The 26,878-nt window shown below is 45.3% G+C and overlaps 1 protein-coding gene across 4 annotated transcripts in view; it reads right to left on the bottom strand.

The window, feature by feature from the left end:
• Nucleotides 1-26,878, bottom strand: part of dennd2da (DENN/MADD domain containing 2Da) — a 216,380-nt gene that overhangs the window by 36,496 nt on the left and 153,006 nt on the right. For all 4 annotated transcript variants that reach the window (XM_072278510.1, XM_072278509.1, XM_072278508.1 and 1 more), the window contains one exon: nucleotides 2,388-2,429. In XM_072278510.1, the coding sequence (XP_072134611.1) occupies nucleotides 2,388-2,429 (42 nt within the window). The remainder of the gene's footprint in view (nucleotides 1-2,387; nucleotides 2,430-26,878) is intronic.

The following is a 26,878-nucleotide window of genomic DNA, read 5'->3' as shown; positions in this document are numbered from 1 at the left end:
AAGCTGAAGTGGTGAGATGCCCTCAATCAGATCCTACCACCTTAACCACACTCCCCTGCCCTGAGGTACATGGTTCACTGAGCCCTCCGAGTGGAGCGGGTGGATTGGGACCTCCCGCCAGGGAGGGATCCAGATCTGGTTGGCTTGGGACCACCCAATGGAGGATCAAATCTGGCTGGTTCAGGACCACCCACCAGAGGTGCACGTCTGGCTGGGTTGGGACCTCATGTCTGAAGTCTAGATCTGTCCAGTTTGGAACCACCTGCTGGAGGTCCAGGTCTGGCCAAGTTGTGATCTCCTGCCTGAGACCAAGTCTGGCTGGGATGAGGTTTCCCACTGGAGGACGAAGCCTGGTTGGGTTCCGACCTCTCGCCAGATTTGCAAGACTGGCCAAATTGGGACCTCCCATTGGAGGTCCATGTCTGGTTGGTTTGGGATTTCCCACCAAGGGGTCCTGGTCTGGCTGGGTCAGGACCTCCTGCCTGAGGTGGGACCACTCACTGGAGGTTCAAGTCTGGTCAGGTTCATTTCATTGGCTTCTCATTTAAGATCGAAATGAGTCAGAAGCCTGTACCCACCAATGGGTTGCACGTCACATTCCACACTGTATCGTACCAATTTGGCAACGTTTACTAATGAGCTGCTGTCAACCACAGAGTGGACCAATGGTTTAATGCTTACGCTCTTGAGTGGGCATCTTAACACAACACCCTCCTTTTGTCCCAACTGAGAATCTGGTGCAATCCCCAAGTTCTTAGCACTGGCACCAGCCTTCCAGCCATCAAGGACAAAAATACAGAAAGGTGCCAGAAAAGGGCCAATAACGTCCTGAATGTTCCTACCTATCCTGCTGATGGACTGTTTGTCCCACTCCTTTCAGGGAGGAGTCTATGTAGCATTCACACCAGGGCCACCAGATGCAAAAATGGACTTTTCCCAAGCAGTAAGGCTGAACAACACCTCCTCTCACTAACCCACTCATCCACAGCCACAACCACCACTACACTATAACCTCCTGTCAGTCACTTTATGTCCAGACTCTCCTGTGCCCAGTGTTACTTCATGGACACACAATCAATCTATGTATATAAGCCATTTTATGTATTGATATTTATTGTGTTTTTTATTATTCTGTTCTTGAGTTTATTATGTTTTTCTGTGCTGCATTAGATCTGGAGTAACAATTATTTTATTCTCCTTTACACTTGTGTACAGGAAGTTACATTAAATAATCTTGAATCTTGAATAAGAAAGGAAGTGGGTGTGACTTTCACCCCTCCCATCCTCTGAAGGAGGAACTTGAGCAATTCTCACCCCTCCCACCTCATGGGAACTTGGTGCAATCTTTCCTCCCCATTGGTGAAACTTCCCCAACCCTACTTCCTGTCCCCAGAAACAGATAACATCTCCCCACCCATGGGGCCCTTTGGACACATCCCCTATCGCACCTCACTGCTGTTTCTCTGTACTGCAAGACCATCCCGATCTCAGCATGGGGTACAACCTTCTGCTACTGTGATGAAACTTGGACATGCAGCCAGTATTCAATGGGGCTGGCAGATTCCACCCCCACCCGGCTCATTCAACACTCAACTCCCTGTCCCCAGCTTATTCTGGCCACCAGGACACAAGCATGGAGAACCTCATCTAAAACTCTGACAAACTTCTATGGGTGCACAGTGGTTGCATCATGGCCTGGTATGGAAACAGCAATACTCAGGAACGGAAAAGTTTACAGAAAGTGGTGGATACCCAGACCACCATGGGTAAAGCCCTCCCAATCACTGAGCACATCTACATGAAGCACTGCCACAAAAAAACATCACCCATTATCAAAGAACCCCCACCACCCAGGCCATGTTCTCTACTCACATTGGGCAGGAGGTACAGGACCCTCAGGTCCCACACCACCAGGTTCAGGAACAATTATTACCCCTCAACCATCAGGCTCCTGAACCAGCGGGGGTAACTTCACTCACCTCATCACTAACTCCATGACCTGTGGACTCAGCATTATTTATTTGCTTTTTATTATTTGACGATTTGTCTTCTTTGCACATTGGTTGTTAGTATTTGTCATTTATAGTGCTTAATAAATTCCATTATAGTTTTTATTTTTCTGTAAAAGCCCACAGGAAAATGAATCTCTGTATGTATATGGTGACATACAGTATATGTACAGTACTTTAATAATAAATTTAGTTTGAACTTCGAACATCAGTTCACATTCTCCCTCTCACTTCCATCTCAATATTGCCCAGCTTAATGAGAGGGAGCAGCAATACTGGCCAAGATAGGGACTGGAGATTGTAAACATTTACTGTTAACATTTTTGTGCAGCTTGCTGAGTTTTGCCAAGATCCAAGATTCAGAGGTCGAGTACTTACTTTTTTCAGGAAAGCCCCTGCATGTAGGTCAACCATTAAACCCTAAGAGAGAAGAATGCATTTAAATTAATCAAATCATTCATTCCAAAAACTTCACCAGGTCAGAGATGCAGTGGGTAGTGCTGTTGCCTTACAGTGCCAGAGATCCGGGTTTGATCCCGAGCTTGGGTGCTGTCTGCGAGGAGTTTGCACGCTGTCCCTGTGACTGTGTGTGTCTGTTCCTACTGGTGCTCTGTTTTCCTCCCTCCTCTTATTCTACTCTGCTCCAAAGAGAAAAACCCTAGCTTGCTCAACTTTCCTCACAAACATGTTCTCTAACACAGGCAGCATCTCTAAAGCTTCCACATCCTTCCTATAGTGACAAGTGTAGGTTGATTTGTCCTGGATGTAAAAAAATGGGGGAAAATAGCATTTGCAGGACTATGGGGAAACAAGATGGGGAGGGAAGTGTTGGGACTGTTCCCCTGGGAGCTAACACTGATCTGATGAAAGGAATGACTATGCTGAATAATTAGGTACAAAAATTGTGATTTTTATAAGTGACTTGGATAAGTGAAAAGGTGGATTAGTAAATTTGCAGTTGACACAAAGTGGTGGAGTTATGGATAGTGTAAAACGTTGTTGTAGGTTACAATGGGACATTGACAGGATGCAGAAGTGGGCTGAAAAGTGGCAGATGGAGTTCAATGCAGAAAAGTGTGAAGTGATTCACTTTGAAAAGTTGAACTTGAAGGTAGAGTAGAGGGTTTTTGGCAGGTTTCTTAGCAGTGTGGAGGAACGGAGGGATCTTGGGGTCCATGTCCATAGATCCCTCAAAGTTGATTGGGCAAATAACAAGGCTTATGGTGTGTTGGCCTTTGATAGTTGAGGGATTAAGTTTAAGAGCCACAAAGTAATGTTGCATTTTCATAAAATTCTGGTTAGACCACACTTGGAGTACTGTGTTCAGTTCTGGTTTCTTCATTATAAAGGATGTGGAAACTTTAGAGAAGGTGCAGTGGAGATTTACCAGTATACTGCCTGGATTAGAGAGCAAGTATACGTTGAGCGAGCTAGGGATTTTTTCTTTGCAGTGAAGGAGGATGGCTGAAAGAAAACTGGTGGGCTAGGTAGGAGAGAAGGGTTAGATTGGTTAAAAGGTCAGTACAACACTGTGGGCCAAAGGGCCTGTATATCAGACATCCCACCCTGCAAAAACTCATTTCAGGGAGGTAGCACCATCAATTTGCGAGAGATTCCCGGAACTTCCGGGAGAGGTGGGATGTCTGCAATAGAGTAGCTCCTTAGCAGCTAGCCAGCCAGTTTAAATAACGTTAGCTATGCGAATGAACGAATGACACCTGTTAAACTCACCTCAACATGTCTTTTACAGTCTTAACCCACCATGGGCCATAAAAAAGTCACTGTTGCAAACAGTGCAGCAAGCAACACTGTCATTATTTTGACCCCTATTAGGCAGGGGTACACTTTAGTGTAGTCGGGGGTGACGTACGTTTTATATTTTTTTTGGAACACTCTGCCACTCTGACTTTTTTTGAAACTCTCTTGCTCTTGCTCGCGCTCATGGTTGCTCTCACTCGCGCTCGCTCTCTCGCGCTTGCTTTCTCGCTCTCACTCTCTCTTGCGCTTGCTTTCTCGCTCTCTCTCTCGTGGTCGCTCTCACTCGCGCTCGCTCGCTCTCTCTCGTGCATTCTCTCACGCTTGCTCTCAAAAAAATCAATTTCCGGGACATTGTATATAATTTGCGGGCATCAGAGAGCCACTATTAATTTTCAGGAGACTCCCGGAACTTCCGGAAGAGGTGGGATGTCTGGTATAGTGCTGCAAAGTTCCAGGTTCCAGGCTCTAAAAAGGCACCTGTTGTCAAGACCCCTGCAACCCAGGATTTATTTTTACTTCCATTTCCATTCGGCCCATCAAATCTATGCTGTATCTCAAAGCAATCCCATCAACTCACTTATATCGCCATAACGTATTCCCTAACACAGGCTCCTGCCTGATGGTAGGGGTCAGAGATTGATGGATAGATGGGAGGGAGAGATCACTGACAATCTAAGGGCCCTGCATTGGCATTCCTCCTGATAAATATGGGTGGGAGAGAGATCCCGATGATCTTCTCAGCAGTCCTCACAGTGCTTTGGAGGGACTTGCAATTCCTGTACCAGGCAACAACTGATCGTGGCAAGGGATGGTGTGGATTCAGCTGGTCTGTGGGGTATCAGATAGGAAGATAGAATAATCCGTGTCTACATGATGGGATAGTGGTTGTCTGACGAGGATCATGGCTGCTCACAAAGGGCAGGCGGGACTGTGGTCTAACACAAAACCAGGGTAGCAGTGCGGATCAGAAGGGATTGCTGAGTGCCAAGGTTAGCACTCACACACAGACATACACAGACTCACACCCTCACCCTCACACACAGACATACACAGACTCACACCCTCACCCTCACACACAGACATACACCCACATACTCACACACTCACACTCACACACGTACACAGACACACACACACACATACACACACACACTCACACACAGACATACAAAGACACACACCCACACACAGACATACACAGACAGACACACACACACACAGTCACACACAGACATACAAACACACACACTCATACACTCACACACATACACACGTACACAGAGGCATACACAGACACACCCCCACACACACACATAACCCACCCCCCACATACACACAGACATACACAGATATACACCCACACACTCACACATACACCCACACACTCTCACACACACACACACAGACATACTGTGACGAAAGAGGGTTACAAAAGTACACATAGACTAAGATGTTAACTGTCCTGTGCTAGCACCAGTGGGATCAGCAGTTGATCTGCCACCTGTCTTCAGGAGAGAGAGATAAGTAAGACAATGGAGCAGCATTTGGAAATGTTAATGAAGAGACGAGAGAGTTTAACGGAAGGAGACACCGGTCTGAGTATTGTCAAGACCGGCTCCTTTTGAACCCTGAACTGTTTGAAGTGTGATGGACAGGCGATACCCCAGCAGGGGGATAAAAAGGGGCAGGTTCGCTAAGACAACACACACGACACCACGAGGTAACGAGACCCTGGAAGCGGTGCGCCCCCACAAGTCGGTGGGAGTTTTAGAGGTCTGGTCGCGGGACCAGCCATAGACGCACAGGGTGGAAAAATACGGTCGGCGGGAACCTGGTGTGTGTGTCCGCCCTTGCCTGGGTGCCAGGATCACCACTGAAGAACGATCATGTCTGGAACGGGGGGGGTCACAGTCGGTGACCTCAGAAGACATTACAAAAATTACAAAAAAAGCCCGAAAGCTGACTGCGAGGAATATCGAAGGTCTGTTTGGAATCCGATTTGAATATTCATTCGTTCTCTCTCTCTCCAACGGCACGACGGCGATTACTGCGAACTGAACTAAACTGAACTCTGTCACTTGTGATTGAACATTTTACCCCTAGACTGCGATAGAGCTTGATTCACCCTATTATCCTAGTTCTGTGTACATGTGTGTTTATTCATTGCTAACCTGTTGCATTTATATCCTTACTATTAGAGTACTGTGTTGCTTATTTCTTTAATAAAACTTTCTTAGTTCTAGTAATCCAGACTCCAACTGAGTGGTCCATTTCTGCTGGTTTGGCAACCCAGTTACGGGGTACGTAACAATACACACACACACATTCACACACATTCAAAGACACACACCCACACACTCCACACACTCACACACACACACACACACACGTACACAGACACACACACACACACACACAGACATACACCCCCCCACACACACACACACACGCACAGACATACACCCACACACAGATATATACACACACACACACACACATATACACAGACACACCCCCACACACTCAGACACTCACATACACACACACAGACACACACATATACCCCCCACACACAGACATACACCTACACACTCACACAGACATACACCCACACACACACAGACATACACCCACACACTCACACACAGACATACACACACACACATGTACACAGACACACACACACATTCACACACAAAGACACACACCCACACACTCACACACACACACTGAGACATACACCAGAGATACACCCACACACTCACATACACCCACACACACACTCACACATACACCCACATACACAGATACACCCCCACACACACACACAGACATACACACACACTAACACACACAGACATACACCCACACACTCACAGACATACACACACACTGACACACACAGACATACACACACACACAGACATACAAAGGCACACATCCACACACACACACACACATACAGACACACCCCCACACACTCACTCACATACACCCACATACACGGATGCACCCCCACACACACACATATACACACTCACACACACACACACACACACACACACACACCCACTCAGAGACATACTCACACACACACACACCCCCACATACTCACACACATACACTCCCACACACACTCTCACACACACAAAATGCAGGTAACATCCATGGAAATGAATAAACAGTTGACGTTCCTTCTTCTTCAGGTCTGGAAAGGAAGAGGGAAGACACCAGAATAGAAAGGTGGGGACAGGCAGGGAAGGAGGACCAGCTGGAAGGTGATAGGTGAAGCCAGGTGGGTGGGAAAGGTAAAGAGCTGGAGAAAAAGGAATCCGATAGAAGAGGAGAGTGGATCATGGGAGAAAGGGAAGAAGGAGCACCAAGGCGAGGTGATAGGCAAGTGAGGAGAAAGGTTTAGAGGTCAGAGTGGGGAATAAAATAGAATTTCAGGTTATTGTTTAAGTGATGAAAGATTGCAGCATACTGTTGTGTAGAGGGACTTGGAAATGCTTGTGTATGAATTGCAAAAGGGTTGGATTGCAGGTTTAATAGGTTATCAAGAACACGAGTGGAATGTTGAACTTCATTGCTGGACGGATAAAATTTAAGAGCAGAGAAGTTGTGTTGCAAACGTTCAGGGTAGTGGTGAGGTCGCACCTGGAGTAATGAGTCTAGTTCTGGTCTCCTTACTCGGGGAAAGACTTATTGACTTTGAAGGCAGTGCAGAGAAGTTTCACCAGGTCAATTCTGGAGATGAGGGGCTTAGAAAAATGAGGAGAGACTGAGTCATCTAAGACTATACTAGTTGTAATTCAGAAGAATAAGAAATAATCTTATAAAACATAAGAAAGGGACAGGGTAGGATAGAAGAGTGAGAATAGAATTAGGACATATTGCCTCAAGATTTAGGGAAATGTATTTAGGATGGAGATGAGGAGGAACTATTTTTCTCAGAGAGTGGTGAATTTGAAATTGTCTGTGTGGGGAAGCAGTGCAGGCTACCTTATTAAATATATTTTGGACACAGCAAGATAGATTTTTGCATAGCAGGGCAATTTAGGGCTATGGGGAAAAGGCAGGTTAGACCCTAAGACCATTAGACATAGAATGAGTCCATTTGGCCCATTGAGTCTGCTCCACTATTCCATCATAGCGGATTTATTATTCTTCTCAATCCCATTCTCCTGCCTTCTCCCCACAGCCTTTGATGGCCTGATCAATCCAGGACCTATCAACCTCAGCTTCAGCTATACTCAATGACTTGGTCTCCACAGCCATTAGTGGCAATGAATTCCACGGATTCACCACTCTCTAGCTCATCTCTGTTCTGAATGGACGCTCCGCTATTCTGAGGCTGTGCTTCTGTTCCTAGACATTCACCATAGGAAACATCCTCCCCACATTTGCTTTATCCAGACCTTTCAAAATTCGAGAGGTTTCAATGAGATTCCACCCTCTGCCCGCCATTTTACTAAACTCTAGTGAATACAGGCCCAGAGCCATCAAATGCTAGCCCTTTCATTCCTGGAATCATTCTCATGAACTTCCTCTGGACCCTCTCCAATGCCAGCACATCCTTTCTCAGATAAGGGCTCACAATACTCCAAATACAGTTTGACCAATTGTATCCTTGCTCTTATATTCTAGTACTAACATTGCATTTACCTTCCTCACCACCAACTCAGCCTGCAGGATGGTGCTGTTCAGCCCATAGCCAGATTAGACATGATCTTATTGAATGGTGGAGCAAGCTCAATGGGCCAGATTCTCTACTCCTGATCTTATTCCTTATGTTCTTCTTTTTAAGGGATTGACTGATGAGGTGAGGTCTGACAGACTGGACTTGCACTCTCCTGAATGTGGAGGGTCAGAGAACAACCTAGCTGAAATGTGTACAAAGAACCGATTGGGTACACAGGATATCCAAACCGCGGGATGCATTACCACCATCTATTGAGCAACATTCAAGCCCACCAAGTCTTACTTTTGTAAGACTGGGGCCATGCCACCTTTCACCACTTTTCGGCCTGTCTGCGAGGGTCATCTTCACTGTGACTATAAGATCGCCAAATTAGGTGGGAGAATATTTCAACTTCATGAGACTGAGGATGGTGAACAGTTCCTTGACTTCATAGTCGCTACAGGTGCTATTGCCATTGCTGGAAGAGAGCTGGACTCCAGTGACCCCTGGATTCCACTGCTCCTTGTTCAGAGGCCACTCTAGCCAAAGCAAATGAGCCCTGGATTTTACTGGGAACCAGGGCAGCTTAACTCCATACTTGGTGGGGCATGTTGTACTCCACCACTCAACCTACATGGCAAGAAATCCAGCTACTGAATAGATTAGATAAGCAAGAGCTTTCCCCACTCACCTCCATCGCATGGGTCATCAAAGAGCCAATAGTGAGTGATGAGACTCCGCCGGCAGTTTCCCTGCCACTCCAGACTGCCAGTAGTTACTCCCTACCTCCACTGTGCCTTAAATGGGGTAGCTTTCAGGCTACCTCTTGGGCCACAGGTCCCGCTGACTCCATCATCAGGAACATCAAGTGAAAGCTAAGTGTGACTGTTTGTTTTCCTGGCGCTCAAGTCTCTGACATAACGTACAAGCTTCATTGTCTGCTAACTGACTACCCCTCTGTGAACAGGATTGTTGTTCACGTTGGCACAAATACCATTGTTTAGCAACAACTGAGCTGCTCAAACCTGACTTCAGTGGTCTCTTTGAATTTCTAAAAATCAGTAGTGAGGACAATTTTATCTCCAGGCCAATTCCCACTCTGGGTCGTGGCTCTGGGCATTTTAACAGACTCCTCAGTCTGCATGATTGGCTTCAGACTTGATGTGGAATACTGAACTGTGGCTTCACTGACAATTTTAATCTATTTTGGGAATGTGCCACTATCTTCGAACCCAACGGTTATCACCCAGTCTGGGCTCACAGATGCTGTCTACAAACATATTCCACTGCACGCTGTCAAACCCACATGGATGGCTATTTCCAACCAATGGCATGTATGATCCTTCCCGAACTACTTACTCCTCACTGTCCACCAGTTCTGTACATGTTACCAATCCAATTCAGACCACTGTCTCTGGAAGGACCCCCAGACTGAACTGCCCTATTGAATATGGGAACAGAAATAGCCCTTACTCTTAAAATCTACCTCCTCTGTTGCACTCTTCAGAATGTGACACCCCCTTGAAATAAGACTTTTTTTAAACTCTACAGATAATATTTTTTGTCCTTAATTGAGACCTGGTTAAAACCAGTCATCTGAACTGTATCCCCTTGGCTATGACAGTTTCAGCATACCAAGACCCAGTGGCTGAGGTGGCAGGGTTGCCACTGTATTCAAAAAGTATTTTGGTGCTTTTTAAAAAGTTTTGACATACGTTATGTTTAAAATTTGTGGTATGCATCTTGTCTTCTGTGTTATCATTTATTGCCCACCTGAATCCAATGCTTGCTTTCTCTCAGAGTTCTAATCCTCTATTATATTGAACCATGACAGCATTCTCATCTCTGGTGATTTCATATTAATAATCTCAGATGCAAACTCTATGACAGCTGAACTGATGAGCGTACTAGACAGTCCAGCTGTCATCCATCGACTTGCAAAGACTCTGGACTTAGTAACGGCAAAAGTATTATTGATGTCTCTCTGTCTGATCATTTTTATGCACCTTTTGCTGACCTATTGCCCTGCATGTAACCAAAACCATGAAAGAAATTACAGTTAAAAAAACGGTTTCTTGGTGCTGCAAAACAATTTAAATTCTCCAAGTAGGCTAGTTCAGGGGTCCCCAACCTTTTCTGCACCGCGGACCGGCCGAATGGGGGTGGGGTGGGGTGGCGTGTTCAAGTAGGGTTAAACTCACCTCAACATGTCTTTTACAGTTAGGGTTGCCAACTTTCTCACTCCCAAATAAGGGACAAAAGTAGCAGTCAAATCCTGACAAAGGGTCCCGGCCCGAAACGTGGACTGCACCTCTTTCAAGAGATGCTGCCTGGCCTGCTGCGTTCACCAGCACTTTTTGTGTGTGTTGACAGGACACTTGTGTTTACCCCGAGAAAGACTACCATCACCATGAAGCCTTGCGCGGGCACCTGTGTGCGCATGTGCGTACGTGCTGATTTTTTTTCCACAAATCGGTTTTGGCTTAATCTTCCCAACTACACTGTACATACATTATTTCTACTTTATATAGGCTGTGTATTTATCATATCATTCCTGCTTTTACTATATGTTAGTGTTATTTTAGGTTTTATGTGTTATTTGGTATGATTTGGTAGGTTATTTTTTGGGTCCGGGAATGCTCAAAAATTTTTCCCATATAAATTAATGGTAATTGCTTCTTCGCTTTACGCCATTTCAGCACAAAAGGTTTCACAGGAACGCTGTACCTTAGCGGGGAAAATACGGGACAAGGGCAGTCCTGTCATGGTCCGGATCGGGGTCCCTTTAAATTTAGCTTGTTTATGTTACGATCCGGACCGTTGATCCCCTGTTTTCCCGTGTCCCTCGACTTTGGTGATTAGAGGCAATTAACACTCGGCTGAACCGGTAGTTTATAGTCTCCGGCTTTCAGCCGTTCGGTGCGGGAGCGTCTGCAAAGTCTGCAAAGTCACGGCGTGCCAATGTCATCTGGCTGGAGCAAGCCTTGTCTCCGCCCGAAGTGAGTGCCGGTAATTCGCCTTTCCTCACCGGAGCAACCCTGTCCAGTTACCTTGCCGAAGCGAGCCTGCAAAGTTTCCTCACCAAGGTGGGTCCGTCAGTTAACCTGCCGGAGAGAATCAAGAGCCGCTGTCTACTGTTCCCGGGCCGAGTTGAGAGCTCGGCACTAACCGGAGGTTCCAAGCACCACGTCCTGGCTCCGGTGGCATCCAGGTACCACGTCCACATCCTGGCTCCGGCGGCGTCCAAGTACCACGTCCACATCCTGGCTCCGGCGGCGTCCAAGTACCATGTCAAGTCCTGTCCGTGGCAGCATTCAAGTACCATGTCAAGTCCTGGCGGCGTTCAAGTACCATGTTAAGTCCTGGACCTGGCGGCTTCCAGTTCTGAGTCTAGTCCTGGCCCTGGCAAGCTGTGATTCCTGTCCTACCCCCTTGTCTGAATCCCTTCTCTGCCCCTCTCGCGTCTAGCCCTCGTCTGCAGCCCCCACCTGCACTTCGGTCTAGTTCCATCACCGCAGCTAGATAGGTACTGTCTGGTGTTCATTCGTGTTGGTCTTATCTTGTCTTGTCCTCGCCTCCATGGGGTAATTCTGGCCGTCTTGCCGTTGCCCCGTGGGGGGTCATGTCTCGCCCTGTCCTCGCCCCCGTGGGGTAAGTCAGGCCATCTTGCCGTTGCCCTGCGGAGGGTCATGAGTCCCGGCCCTATGTCCTGTACCCAAGGAAGGGTCCTGACTCTGTGTTCTGTGTATGTGTCCATGGTTTCATGTACCTGTTCTCCCAAGACCGAGGCTCTGTGTTCCCATGTTCCTCCTCTCCCTAGCCCATGTCATGTCCATGCCTGGTTCTGGGGTCCGAGCCCGAGGCAAGACCCAGGTACTGGGTCCTTGCCTAGTCTCGGGCTCGGAGTCCATACCCTAGCCTCTTCATGTCTCCTCTAGTTCTGGGAGCCGATTCCGAGTCCTAGCCCAGACCCTTGGTCCCAGCCTAGTCATAGTCCTCAGTCCTTGTCCAGTTCACTACTCCTGCTCCTGCCTAGCTCTCCTGATATCAAACAATAAACTAAATTTAAATAACCTCACAAGATGCATTTGGGTCCATCCTTGCTCCCAATGCCCCGCCATTGTGACAGGTCCTGTATGGGACAAACCAATTTAGCCCAATATACGGGATGTCTCTGCAAATACGGGACAGTTGGCAACCCTATGTTCAAGTTCAACAGTGGGTGTGACAGGGAATGAGGAAAGGTGCAGTTGACTTATATCGTTTCCTCACGGCCCGGTACCGGTCCGCGGTCTGGTGGTTGGGGACCGCTGGGCTCGTTTATTTGATCCATGTGGCTTAAACTGCTCAGTAAATTAAATGTTTGAATCTTTCAAGAATAATTTGACAAATATACTAACCACAGTGGCCCCACTTAGGGTAAAAAAAAATCACTTGGTAAAACATCGCCATTGTTAAACAATCCTGTCAGGGAACTCAAGAGGAGATGAGGAGTAGCTTGGAGAAAACTGGACAGGAAGTCTATCATAATATTTTCAAGTAAAAACTGCTACATGCTCTGCAAGAAGAGACCATTTTTCCAAGATTATTAGAGGATAGTTGTGATTCAAGAGTATTGTTCTCAACTATAAATCGACTGTTGAACCCTACCCTAACTATAAAATTACTTCCATTAAGGAAGAGTATAGCTATAGATACTGAAATTCCATTAAGGAAGAGTATAGCTATAAATACTGGAATTACTTCCATTAAGGAACAGTATAGCTATAGATACTGGTGATCTCCACAGCCAACCTTGTAAAGGATGGCAACTGCGTTAAAATTTACATAGCTGCCATCTTTTTTTATGATGCAGAACTCTGTAAGATTGTAACAAAGAGTAAACCGTCTGTTTGCTGTCTTGACCCTGCATGTATGCACAGTTTAAGGACTCTGAGCATCATTTTTGATTCTGTAGGAAAACTATTAACACCTTCCCTTGAAACCGGAGTTTTTCCAGATGCTGTCAAAACTGCTGTCAAACTCCGGCTTAAAAAACCAAGCCTTCATTAGCACTAGCTAACTACAGCCCTGTATCAAACCTTCCCTTCCTGAGAAAGTCATTTCCAACCAACTCAACAGCTTTCTAAATGAGGACAAAGTTTCAGTCAGGTTTTAGAGCTAACCACAGCACTGAGATCACAAGCAAGAGAAAATATGCGGATGATGGAAATCCAAACAACAGACAGAAAATGATGGAAGAGCTCAGCAGTAGAGGCAGCAGCTATGGAAAAGAGGACAGTTGATGTTTCAGGCTGAGACCCTTCGGCAGGACTGGAGAAAAAGAAGATGCGGAGTCAGAATAAGAAAGTGGGGGAGGGGAGAAGAAACACAAAGTGAAAGGTGAAGCAACACACACAAAATGCTGGTGGAATGCAGCAGGCCATATTTGGAGTAGATTGGCAAAAAGACTACAAGATCCCTCTTCCTCCTGTCATCTCCTATCATTTCAGGTCTCCCCCTCCTCCTCCCACTTTCAAATCTCTTACTATCGCTTTTTTCTGTTAGTCCTGACGAAGGGTCTTGACCCGAAACGTCGACTGTACTGTCTCCTATAGATGCTGCCTGGCCTGCTGCGTTCCACCAGCATTTTGTGTGTGCTGCTTGAAATCCAGCATCTGCAGATTTCCTCTGAAAGGTGAAACCGGGAGGGGGAGGGGTGAAGTAAAGAGCCAGGAAGTTAATTAGTATAAGAGATACAGGGCTGGAGAGGGAGGGGGAGGTATTTGATAGGGCAGGACAGAAAGCCATGGGAGAAAGAACAGGGAGGAGGAGCACCAGAGTGAGGCAATGGGATGGGCAGGTAATGAGATAAGGTGAGAGAGAGAAAAGGAGATGGGGAATGGTGAGGGCATTACCAGAAGTCTGAGAAATCGATCTTCACACCTTCAGATTGGAGGCTACTCAGACAGAATATAAGGTGTGGCCTCATCGCGACAGTGGAGGAGGCATGAATTGACATGTCAGAATGGGAATGGGAAGTGGAATTAAAATAGGCAGCCACTGGGAGATCCCACTTTTTCTGGCAGATGGAGTGTAGGGTCTCACCAATATACAGGAAGCCACACCGGGAGTACTGAATACAGTAGATGGACCCAACAAACTCACAGGTGAAGTGTTGCCTCAGCTGGAAGGACTGTTTGAGGGCCTGAATGGTATTGAGGGAGGTGGCGTAAATGCAGGTGTAGCACTTGTTCTGCTTGCAAGGTTAAGTGCCAGGAGGGATGAATGGACAAGAGTCGCATACGGTGTGGTCCCTGCAGAAAGCAGAAAGTTGGGGGGAGGGAAAGATGTGCTTGGTGGTGGGATCCCACTGGAGGTGGTGAATTATGTGCTGGATGCGGAGGCTGGTGGGGTGATCGGTGAGGACAAGAGGAACCCTATCTGTGGTGGCTTGGCAGGAGGGCAGGCATACATGAAATGGAAGAGATGCAGTTGAGGGCAGCATTGATAGTGGAGGAAGGGAAAACCTTTTCTTTGAAAAAGGAGGACACCACCTTCGTTCTTGAATCAAACGCCTCATTCTGAGAGCAGATGCGCCGAAGGCAGAGGAATTGAGAGAAGGGGATTGTGTTTTTACAAGTAACAGGGTGCAAAGAGATATAGTACAGGTAGATGTAAGAGTCCATGGGTTTATAATAGACATCAGTAGAAAAGCTCTCCAGAGATACAGCCAGAGAGATCAAGAAAGGGGGGGGAGGTGTCGGAAATGGACCACGTAAACTTGAGGGCAGGGTGGAAGTTGGAGGCAAAGTTGATGAAGTCAACGGGTTCTGCATGGGTGCAGGATGCAGCACCAATGCAGTCGTCGATGTAGCATAGGAAAAGTTGGGAAGTGATACTAGTGCAGGATTGGAACATAGACTGATCCACATAGTCAACAAACAAGCAGGCATAGTGAGTGCCATCGCTACACCTTTTGTTTGAAGGAAATGGAAGGAGCCGAAAGAGAAATTACTGAGAGTGAGCACAATGCCAGGATGAGGGATCACTGCCATCCTGGCTGTTCTGCATTGGGTTCCTGTATCTTTTAGAATTCATCTTAAAAGTTCTCATACTTGTTTTTAAACCTCTTAATGGTCTTGGACAAGAATACATCACAGGTCTTTTTCCACTGGTCTCTTAAATTTAAATGCTCTCACTCAAGATATAATTGACAACGCAAATGGCAGTTCGAGACTCTATTTTGCAGCGAATGGAGTGAGATGCGTTTTCACAGCGGCTCTACTTTTTATACCTTACATTCTACCCAAATAGATCCATTTTAAGTTTGAAGATTCATTATTTTTGTTGAAGAATTTATGACTTAACTACGATGGCAGGAAGTCGATCCGGTATTGAATTGAGAGGTGGCAAGACCCTTCCCGAAACGGAACAAACAAAGAAATCGGAGGAACTTTCTACTCTAGAAAGAATACTCTCTTCAATACAAGATATGAAACTTGAATTTGGTTCACTTAACACTAAGATTGACGAACTGACGGATGCTAACGGAAAGCTTGAAAAATCTATCTCTACTGTTCAAGAATCTTTGAAGAACTTGGATTTTCAATTTCAGACGCTCAAACAGACTACTCATCGAATTGAGGGGGAACAGGAATTATTCAGGCAAACTATTAACGCGCAAGAATTGAAGATGTCATCTATGGGAAAGAAAATTAATGAAATTACTTTGGAATTATCGAGAACGAAGAAAAGAAAAGATTGATTTAGATAGCAGACAACGCAAACACGGGGAAATCTGTAGATGCATGAAGTGCTAAGTCTCGTTTTTATTGATGAAAATATATCCTTAGAAATTTTATCTGACTTGTGCATATTTTTAATATCTTATTCATCTTCCTCCTTCTGCCCTAGATAGTGTTAATTCTAAGTATATTCAAGTGCTTTCTAAAATTTGTCATTTCAGTTCTTTTTCTTTGTAAATTTTCCAGGTCAATTTTGGACCAAGATATTATGCCAAAAGAATATGTTAATTTGAGTCCAGAAAAAGTGTTTATTGCCTTTGTTCTACTTTTACTGTTGAGCTCTGTTTGGCAGATTTTCTTCAGCCTTGAAATAATTTCTGTGGAAACTTCTACCTTTATCACACGATGACATATTTTCTCTGCATGTTGATATCCCAGATATTCATCTATCAGTGGTTTGTATCCTGCTGCTGTTTTCTATTCTATCGGCTCTATTGCACCTTTCTCTCTGTTTAATGTTCTGCACTTATCCAGTCCAAAGTTCATATTAATATCTTTAGAAAATAATTCTACTATTTGGATTAGTTGCTTTATCTTTACTGAAGGAGCGTATAATTTCAAATTGTCCATATAGGCGTGTCGACATACATTTCATTTGGTTGTCTCTGATTTGATACTCTCATCTGATCCAGTAAATTAGGGAGCGGGTTCAAAGTTAGACAAAACCATAGTGCCATCTTATAGTACGCCAAAGATTCATCAGATGTTGTAAGAATTTCACAAGTACTGTGTGTAGTGTGTTTGTGAGTGTGTGTGTGTGTGTGTGTGTGTGTGTGTGTGTGTGTGTGTGTGTGTGTGTGATTTTGACACTGTGACAATAAGGGAACGGCGATATCTTTCCAAGTCAGGATGGTGAATGACTTGGAAGGGAAGTTCCTAGTGATGGTGTTCCCAGTATCTGCCATTCTCGTCCTTCTGGTCAAGAGTCAGGAAGTGGTCGTGGGTCAGGAAGGTGCTGCCCTAGGAACTTTAGTGCATCTTGTAGATAGTACACACTGCTGCAACTGTTCGTCGATGGTGGAGGGATTGGATGCTTGTGGAAGGGGTACCAATCAAGTGGGCTATGGTGTCAAGCTTCTTGAGGGGTGATGGAGCTGCACTCATCCAAGCAAGTGGCAAATATTCCATTACGCTCCTGACCTGAGCCTTGCAGATGGTGGACAGGCTTTGGGGAGTCAGGAGATGAGTTACGCACCGCAGAATTCCTAGCCTTTGACCTGCTCTGGTAGCCATGATGTTTATATGGCTAGACCAGTTCAGTTTCCTGTCAATGGTAACCCCCAGGATGTTGATAATAGGGGATTCAGTGATGGTGAGACACTGAATGTCAAGGGATGACGGTTAAAGCTTCTCTTGTTGGTGATGGTCATTGCCTGGCACTTGTGTGGCTCGAACGTTACTTGCCACTTGTCAGCCCAAGCCTGGATATTGTCCAGGTCCTGCTGCATTTGGGTACAAACTGCTTCACTATCTGAGGAGCCACGAATGGTGCAGAACATTGCTCAGTCATCAGCGAATATCCCCACTTCTGACCTTATGATGGAAGGAAGGTCATTGATGAAGCAGCTGAAGATGGTTGGTCCTAGGACACTTCCCTGAGGAACTCCTGCAGTGATGTACTGAGGATGAGATGATTGACCTCCAACCACCACAACCATCTTCCTTTGTGTCAGGTATGATTCCAACCAGCAGAGGGCTTTCCCCCTAATTTCCATTGACTCCATTTTAGCTAGGGCACCTTGGTGGCATACTCAGTCTAATGCTGCCATGATGTCGAGGGCTGTCACTCTCACCTCACCTCTGGTATTTAGCTCTTTGATCCATGTTTGGACAAGGGAGGTGATGAGGTCAGAAGCTGAGTGGCCTTGACAGAACCCAAACTGGGCATCTATAAGCAGGTTATTGCTGAGTAGGTGCTGCATGATAGCTCTGTTGATGACCCCTTCCATTACTTTGATGATTGAGAGTAGGCTGATAGGGCGGTAATTGGCTGGGTTGGACTTGTCCTGTTTCTTGTGTACAGGACATACCTGGGCAATTTTCCACATTGCCGGGTAGATGCCGGTGTTGTAGCTGTACTGGAACAGCTTGGCTAGCAGTGTGGCAAATTCTGGAGCACAAGTCTTCAGGACTATTGCTGGGATTTTGTCTGGACCCATACCCCTCACAGTATCCAGTGCTTTCAGCCGTTCCTTGAGTCACCTAGAGTGAATCGGATTGGCTGCATTCTGACATCTGGGATGCTGGGGCTTCTGGAGGAGGCCGAGTTGGATCATCTACCCGACACTTCTGACTGAAGATTGTTGCCAATGCCTCAGCCTTATCTTTTGCACAGGTGTGCTGGGCTCCTCTGTCATTGAGAATGGGGATATTTGTGAAGCCTCCTCCTCCAGTGAGTTGTTTGATTGTCCACCACCATTCACAGCTGGATGTGGCTGGACTACAGAGCTTAGATCTGATCCATTAAGGAGCCAGTGCAGAGTACCCCTGTGGCCACCCCCTCATCAACAGGTATATCACTTTGGACAATGTCAGGGTGGTTGACTTAACAGAGGAAAGTCACAGTGGTCGGGTATCTGGCACTGAGTCTGCCTCTGTGACTCAGAAGGGAAGTGGGGAGAAGAGGTGAGCTGTGGTGATCGGGGATTCATTAGTTAGGGGGATGGACAAGAGACTCTGTGGGCGAGAACGAAATTCCCAGATGGTATGTTGCTTCCTGGGTGCCAGGGTCTGGGTTATTGTGGATTGAGTCCTCAATATTCTTAAGTGGGAGGGTGAACAGCCAGAAGTCATGGTCCATGTAGGTCAATGACAGGGGTAGGATGAGAAATGAGATTTTGCATGGGTTCAGGGAGTTAGGTGCAAAGTTAAAGGGCAGGGCAAGGTTGTGATCTCAGGATTGCTATCTGTACTGTGTGCTAGTGAGGCCAGACTAAGAAGATTTAACATGTGGGCTAAAGAGTTTGTGAAGGAGGGAGGACATAAGATTTTTGGATCATGGGCTCTCTTCCAGGGGTGAGATCTGTACAGAAGAGACAGTTCGCACTTGAACTGCAGGGGGATTAATTTCTAGTGGAAAGGTTTGTTAATGCTGTACAGTGGGGCTTAAACTAGAGTTACAGGGGGATGGGAGCCAGAGTGCCAGAACAGTTAGTGGAGAGGTTGTGGAGGTAAGACATTGGTAAGACCTCAGACAAAGCCAGGAATCCTAAGTTTGAGTGTGGTGCGACCAGTGTCCTGAGCTGCAGATATTTCAATGCAAGTATCGTAGGAAAGGTGGATGAGCTCAGGGCATGGATCTTAACTTAATGGCTTCATCTGTCTAAGTAGACAATGGATGCGCCCTCGGGGCGCAGACCTGGGCGATGAATATGGAGATCCTGGGCTGCCCAGCCATCAACATCCCCCTCTTGGCCTCACAGATGTGGTCCAAAAGAATGCAAAGCAGTACATTTGGCATCAGCTTGGCTGCAGGAGCTGCCGGGAGGTGACGTGATACGTCATCCAACCGCCTTAGGGGCTCTACTCCGGACTTGTGTAGGGTTTACTCCTTAGCCTTCTCTTCTCCCGAAGATACCAACAAGGCAGTGGGGTCCGTAACACTGGATAGGGGCCCATACCGGGTACTGTCAGCCGGAGCCAGCTGAGCCCGGGACTCATTTGAGGCAGGGTCATCACACCCTGTAGTAGTGACATATGGAGCCACTACCCACTATCAACATGTGGCATGGATCAACACATGGAATTATGACATTGTAGCCATTAGTGAGACTGGGTTACAGGGGAGGTAGGACTGGCAGCTCAATGTTGTTTCAGATTGTTTTAGAGCGGGAGGGATCAAAGGAGGACGGGTGGAGTTACTGGCCAGGGAATATGTCAGGGCAGTGCTCCGTGAGGACTGACCGGAGAATTTGACTAGCCAGGCATTATGGGTGGAACTGAGGAATAAGAAATATATGACCACGTTAATGGGCTGTATTATAGTCCACCAAACAGATCTAAGGAATTAAAGGAACAAATTTATAAAGAGATCGCAGTCTGTTGCAAGAAATGTGATGTTGTTATAGTAGGTGATTTTAACTTTTCTCATATTGACTGGGAATCCCATACTATTAAAGCACTACATGGGATAGAGATTGTCAGATGTGTTCAGGAAAGTTCCCTTCATCAGTACGGAGAAGTCCCAAAGTGAGCACAATCCATTAGTTTCAAATTAAATATGCAAAGAGATAGGTCTGATTCTGAATTGGAGAAAGCCCAAATTTGACAGCATCAGAAATTATCTGTTAAGTATGAATTGGGACAGGCTGTTTTTATGGTAAAGATGCATTTGGAAAGTGGGAGGTTTCCAAAAATGAAAATTTTAGAATACAAAACTTCTATGTTCCTGTCAGAATAAAAGGTAAAGATAACAAGTGCAGGGAAGCTTGGCTTTCAAGAGATATTGAGACCCTGGTTAAGAGAAAAAAAGGAGATGCATAGCAGGTATAGGCAAGTAGGAAGAAAATGAGGAGTACAAGAAATGCAAGAGGATACTTAAGAAATGAATCAGGAAGGCTAAGAGAAGAAATGAAGTTGATCTAGCAGACAAGGAGAAGGAGAATCCTCAGTGATTCTACAGGCACGTTAACAGCAAAAGGATTGAAGGGGATAAAATTGGTCCTCTGGAAGACCAGAATGGTAATCCATGTGTGGAGCCAAAACAGATTGGGGCGATCTTAAAAGAATTCTTTGCATCTGTATTTACTCAGGATATGGATACACAGTCTATAGAAGTGAGGCAAAGAGGCATCAACTTCATGGACCCTGTACAGATTACAGAGGAGATGTTTGGTACACTGAGGCAAATCAGGGTGGATAAATCCCCAAGGAAAGGTAGAATAGGCTTGGACTGTATTCCTTCGAACGTAGAAGATTGAGAGGAGATTTGATAGAGGTATACAAAATTACGAGGGGTTTAGATAAGGAAAATGCAAGCGGGCTTTTTCCACTGAGCTTGGGTGGAACTACAACTGGAGGTCAAGGGTTAAGAGTGAAAGGTAAGAAGTTTAAGGGGAACATGAGGAGAAACTAATACACTCAGAGGGTCGTGATAGTGTGGAATGAGCTGCCAGCACAAGTGGTCCACGCAAGCTCAATTTCAATGTTTTAGAGAAGTTTTGATAGTTACATGGATAGTGGGGATACGGAAGGCTATGGTCCCAGTGGAGGTCACTGGGAGTAGGCAGTAGAAATTGTTTCAGCATGGACTAGATGGTCTGAAGGGCCTGTTTCTGTGCTGTGCTTCTCAATGACTCTATATATAGTTTGTAACCAAGTAATATTTGATGGGTCATTTGTGATTTCTCCTTTAAGCAAGAGATATGCTTTACCTTCTGTCAAAAATTCAGGCACTTTTCCCAGGATTTTTCATAAAATTGTGGTATGTGTTAATAGGTACGGATAAAATCAAGTACATTTTTAACCAATAATTATGAATATTATATACTTTCCAGTTGTGGGCATTTTTTATAATTTATTGTAGCATATCCATTGTAACCAGGTGTTTGCATGTCTTCAATTGTGTGAGTGCATTCTTTTCCCTCCCTAATTCAGCTTGCTTTTTGACAATTGATGAATGTTTGACTAGACATTATCTCTGTGGGTAACTCTGTGCTGGAATTGGTGATATTTTCATGCATCAAATTTAGTTTCAATGTCCTGTATAAACCTTTTCCATGTTTCTGAACTGAACATTCAATTTTCTTTGCCTGGCACATTTCCTGCATCTACTCAGTCTGGCTTTGTATGCACCCAGCTTTAGTGTTAGTGTAAATAAAACTATCTTAACTGGCTGGCCTTATCTTGTATGAACCTGGTATTTCCTTAGCTTTACTCTTAACTTTCTTGCACAGATTATTCATTTTATACTCGATTAGGTGGGTTTAAGGTTTTTTAATCTCTTCTGCCATTTCAGTGTTCTCATTTCATTACTTAGTCTTGGGTTTCTATTAATGTGTGCCTCTACTTTGGAATGATTGCACTGAACTGCTGTTAATGCAGTGCAGTATGTTATTGTGTGTAGTTCTTCAAATTTTCAAGTTTTCCTATCGTGGTAGTACAATATTGTTGAGAGTAACAATTTTGGATGATGTGATCTGGTATGCCAGGACTTTCTGTTTTTGTAGTGCCCTTATATTCTGTTAGTGTGATGTTAAGTGTTAGGATAACTTTGTCTGTAAGCTCAGCTTCATGATCAGCATTCTGTGCAGGCTCTACACCTGTGTAAACACAAAATACTCTGCAGATGCTGGGGTCAAAGCAACACTCACAACATGCTGGAGGAACTCAGCAGGTTGGGCAGCATCCGTGGAAACGATCGGTCCTGAGTCGGATATGTCCACACATGGCCTCCTCTACTGCCATGATGAGGCTAAACTCAGGTTGGAGAAGCAACACCTCATGTACCATCTAGGTACTGTCCAGCCCCTTGGTATGAACATAGAATTCTCCAACTTCTGGTAATTCCCTCACCCTCCCTTCCCCTATCCCTATGTCACTCTGCCCCCTCCCCCAGCTGCCTATTCCTTCTTCATCTTTCCTGTCTATCACCTCCATGCTTCCCCTCCCCCACCCCTTTATCTTTCCCCTTACTGGTTTTTCACCTGGAACCTACCAGCCTTCTCCATCCCACCCTCCCCCCATCTTCTTAATAGGGCCTCTGCCCCTTCCCTCTTCAGTCCTCACGAAGGGTTCCGGCCCAAAATGTTGACTGATTGTTTCCACGGATGCTGCCCGACCTGCTGAGTTCCTCCAGCATGCTGTGAGTGTTGCTCTACAACTGTGTGGTTGCTATTACCATCAAGTGTGTTGAAAAAATTCTATTTTTATCAATGGGTGGCACCTTTATTATTTTCTTGTGGTCTTTGGGTTGGTTTCTTTCTAGCTCTTGTGCTACTTCATGTTTTATTTGATTTAACACATCTCTAGGGATTAAGTTGTTTTTGATAATCACTCTACATTGATCTGTTATTCATTGTGCATTTACTTGCATGAAGGGATATTGTGCTGTAAACTGTGGATGAAGTTTGTCCGTATCCTGTCTTGTCAGTCTCAAGTTCCGTTACTCGATAATATACACACATTTATTGCTAATGACCACTTCATGCATGTCTTTCTTCCCTTAACTGCTTGAGTGGTCTCAGTGGTAAGTGGACCCAAGAAACACCACCAGCAGTCACAGCCTGTGGCATTGGTGGGCTACTTTGAATGCTGGCTGTATCATTTGCAGGTTTCCCAGTGCGTGGCCACCTATTCAGCAGTGAACTCATTCACTGTCATCACCAGTATTAGGTTCCAGGCATGCCCTGGCAATCCCCAGGCAGCAGCCATATTACTCTGTTCTGCAGAATGAAAGGGTATGGCTTTTTATATCTGCAGCCAGGTTTTGGTTTCAGACTCTGTTAGCATGGAGAACAGACACAGACCAGAGCACTGTGCAATCTGGGTACAGATGTGCTTGGATTTGTTTCTGTTTTGGTTTGCAGGTGGCATTTTATTTCCCACCTACCTTACATATCTGCAGAGCTTTCCCCAGTCCAGATTAGTCAACCCCATGGTGCAGGCCTAGTTCTCACCCCGACTGAGGCAATGCAGCTTCCCCACTGACGGTCCCTCCAATGAATCAGTGAACCAAACTTGCAATAGTTTATGTTACCAATATACAACAGGGTCTTGCAGTCCCAATAAAAACTTCCAAGACAGTCACTTGTATCGCACACCGTCACAGCACAAAGGTACTCAACAAATCCAGGCGATAATATTACATTGATACTCAAAGCTCCATTGCTATTGAGCAAAATCACTGATGGGATAGTCCTACAGTACTTTATGTTCTTAGTATCAAGCAGTAACTTGTGACCGTAAAAAAAAATGTACAGGACAAACAAATACACCTTTGATTGGAGCCAGAGTGGCTGTAGTGTTTGAGCATGCTGCCATCTTACTGGACGACAGTTAATATCTGTTAGAAAATAGTCTGACAATGTGCTTAATGTCCCATCTGCCTGTCCCCAACTTTGCCATCATCCCCTGCCAAACCTCCCCCCACTTCCCACTGCACTTTTCCTCTCCTCACCTCCAACCCCAGCTGCTTCTTTATTTAGAGATGTAGATTATAACGGGCCCTTCTGGCCCAATGAGCTCAGGCCATCCAATTGCACCAAGGTGACCTACTAACCCACTCGTCTTTGGAACGTGGGAGGAAACTGGAGCACCCAGAGGAAACCTACATGGCCACGGGGAGAACGTACAAACTCATTGCAAACAGCGGCAGGAATTGGGTTGCCAGTGCTGTAATAGTGTTATGCTAGTCGCCATTCTGTTCCCGACCTAGATCTCTGCGCGCACGCACACACACACACACACACACACAGAATGGTTGTACTACAGAGGGTGGATAGATCACAGTAATGCAGAGATCATTCTCCCAAGGTGTTTTGCAAACTTTACATGATTACAGTGGATTCCAGTTCATTAGGTGTCAGTTAATTGGGTCAGTTGTTTACACATGACAAACACTGACAGAATTGTCGGGATTCCCTTCATTTATTTGGGACACGATGCCGCTTCTTGGGGCAGGAGACTTGCGAAACAGGGTCTAAGTAGCATCAGTATTAGATTTTAAATAGCACTAGTTGAGTGTGTTTACGTTCAAAAAGCAGCGAATTTTGTCACTGAGGTTTGGTGAGAAATAAACACTAGGACAATTCAGAACTGCTTTGGTTCACTGTGGTTTCAAGCATTCAGGCCAAAAACAGCTGAGTGCGCAAATGAAATGACCTCACTACATCAGCAAGTTAGGAACTATGAAGATTTTGAAGGTATCGATCATTTTAGAATGTACAATAAAAATGAAGATTTGGAGGATGGCATTGAATGAAGGCAGTCCATTATCTGTACTGGGTGTTAGTGTGTTTTGTACTTGGCGTACACTAGAGGAATTGCTTCGTTGATAACTATTATGAACTAATACACAGTGGCATTGGTAGTGTTCTACTTCATTGTGAATTTCATTTGTATCTCAATATGTCTCATTTATACCTATTTCTATGAAATGTTGCTAATTGGGCAGCTGCTTAATTGGGCCAAAATGTACTGGCCCCAGTGTATCCCAATTAATTGGAACCCACTCTGAAAAGAGGATGCTGTCTAAGTTGCATGCCATCTTGGTCAATGTCTCCCATCCACTACATAATGTACTGGGTGGGCACAGGAGTACATTCAACCAGAGACTCACTCCACCAAGATGCAGCACAGAGCATCATAGGAAGTCATTCCTGCCTGTGGCCATCAAACTTTACAACTCCTCCCTTGGAGGGTCAGACACCCTGAGCCGATAGGCTGGTCCTGGACTTATTTCATAATTTACTGGCATAATCTACATATTACTATTAAACTATTTATGGTTCTATTACTATTTATCATTTATGGTGCAACTGTAATGAAAACCAATTTCCCCCGGGATCAATAAAGTATGACTATGACTATGGAATCCTCTCGAAAGGCCACCATAAAACTTCCCTCCCAACCACATCTGCAGGAAGTGTGATCCACATTCCAACCACACACAGTTTGTTCTTAAATCTCATGTCGCGCTTAATTCTCTTACCCACCACCTCATATCCTCAACCCTGCCACCAACATCTTCCCATTGTTCACTCCATCCTGAATTGTACCCTACTAAATGTCTCCTTGTTCTTTTTCAAAGGAAATAATAACTTTAATTATAGAGCACCTTTCATACAGACCACGCAGTTCAAAGTGCTTTTCAATGACAAAAGTACAATTACAGAAACAAAATAAAAAATGTGATTCTGGAACTGTTGGGGCCTGTGTTTTGCTGTTTGGAGAACGTCTGGGTGCTTCAGAGCTCTACAGTCTTTGAGAAGATTCTGGGAGGCAGAGGCACTGTGCGGGAACCTTGTAGGGGCAGGCCGCAGGACAGGGTGCAAACCGATGTTTGCCTTCATTTCACTGATTAAAGTGATGAGGGAGATTGAAGCATTGAAGTGAGTACAGAGGGCGAACACAGCTGCTTGATTTTGATTGGTTGCTCTGTACCGGAGAGGGGAGAGCCTGCAGCTGCACCCAGTGAGTGCTGCCCTGGACTCTTTTCTTCAGTCTTATTGTTTTTATGCTCTTTTTTTTGACTAATCTTCTCAGGCATTTTTTGTGTGGGTGTTGGGGAGGAATTTGGGGGTTGCTGATCATGCTGCCTTTCTTTTCTTTCTTGGTTTCATGGCTACCTGGAGAAGAAGAATTTCATAGTTGTATACTTTGACAAGAAATGAACCTTTGAACCTAGTATGAGACTGGTGAGCTCCTGGTTTTATTTAAAAGTCTCTCAGCGGTATTCTGAATATGCTGAAATTTGTCAATAGATTACTTTGGAAGGCTGGTATAAAGTGCATTGCAGAAATCTAGTAGATTTGATATAAATGTGTGAGTTAGTTTTTCACAGCCACATCCTCTCTAATCAGTCCTTATAACCACAGTCACACATCCCAAGGAACTTCATGTAAATATTTTCTGGATCCTCTCTAAAGCCTTTGCTAATTCCTTTCTGTGGCAATCTGAACTGAATACAGAAACTCAGTGCAGAC

Source organism: Mobula birostris, chromosome 14 (genome assembly GCF_030028105.1).
Source record: "Mobula birostris isolate sMobBir1 chromosome 14, sMobBir1.hap1, whole genome shotgun sequence".
Classification (NCBI taxonomy): domain Eukaryota; kingdom Metazoa; phylum Chordata; class Chondrichthyes; order Myliobatiformes; family Myliobatidae; genus Mobula; species Mobula birostris.
The sequence above is the reverse complement of the archived record's forward strand: the minus strand, read 5'-3'. Positions and strand labels throughout refer to the sequence as shown.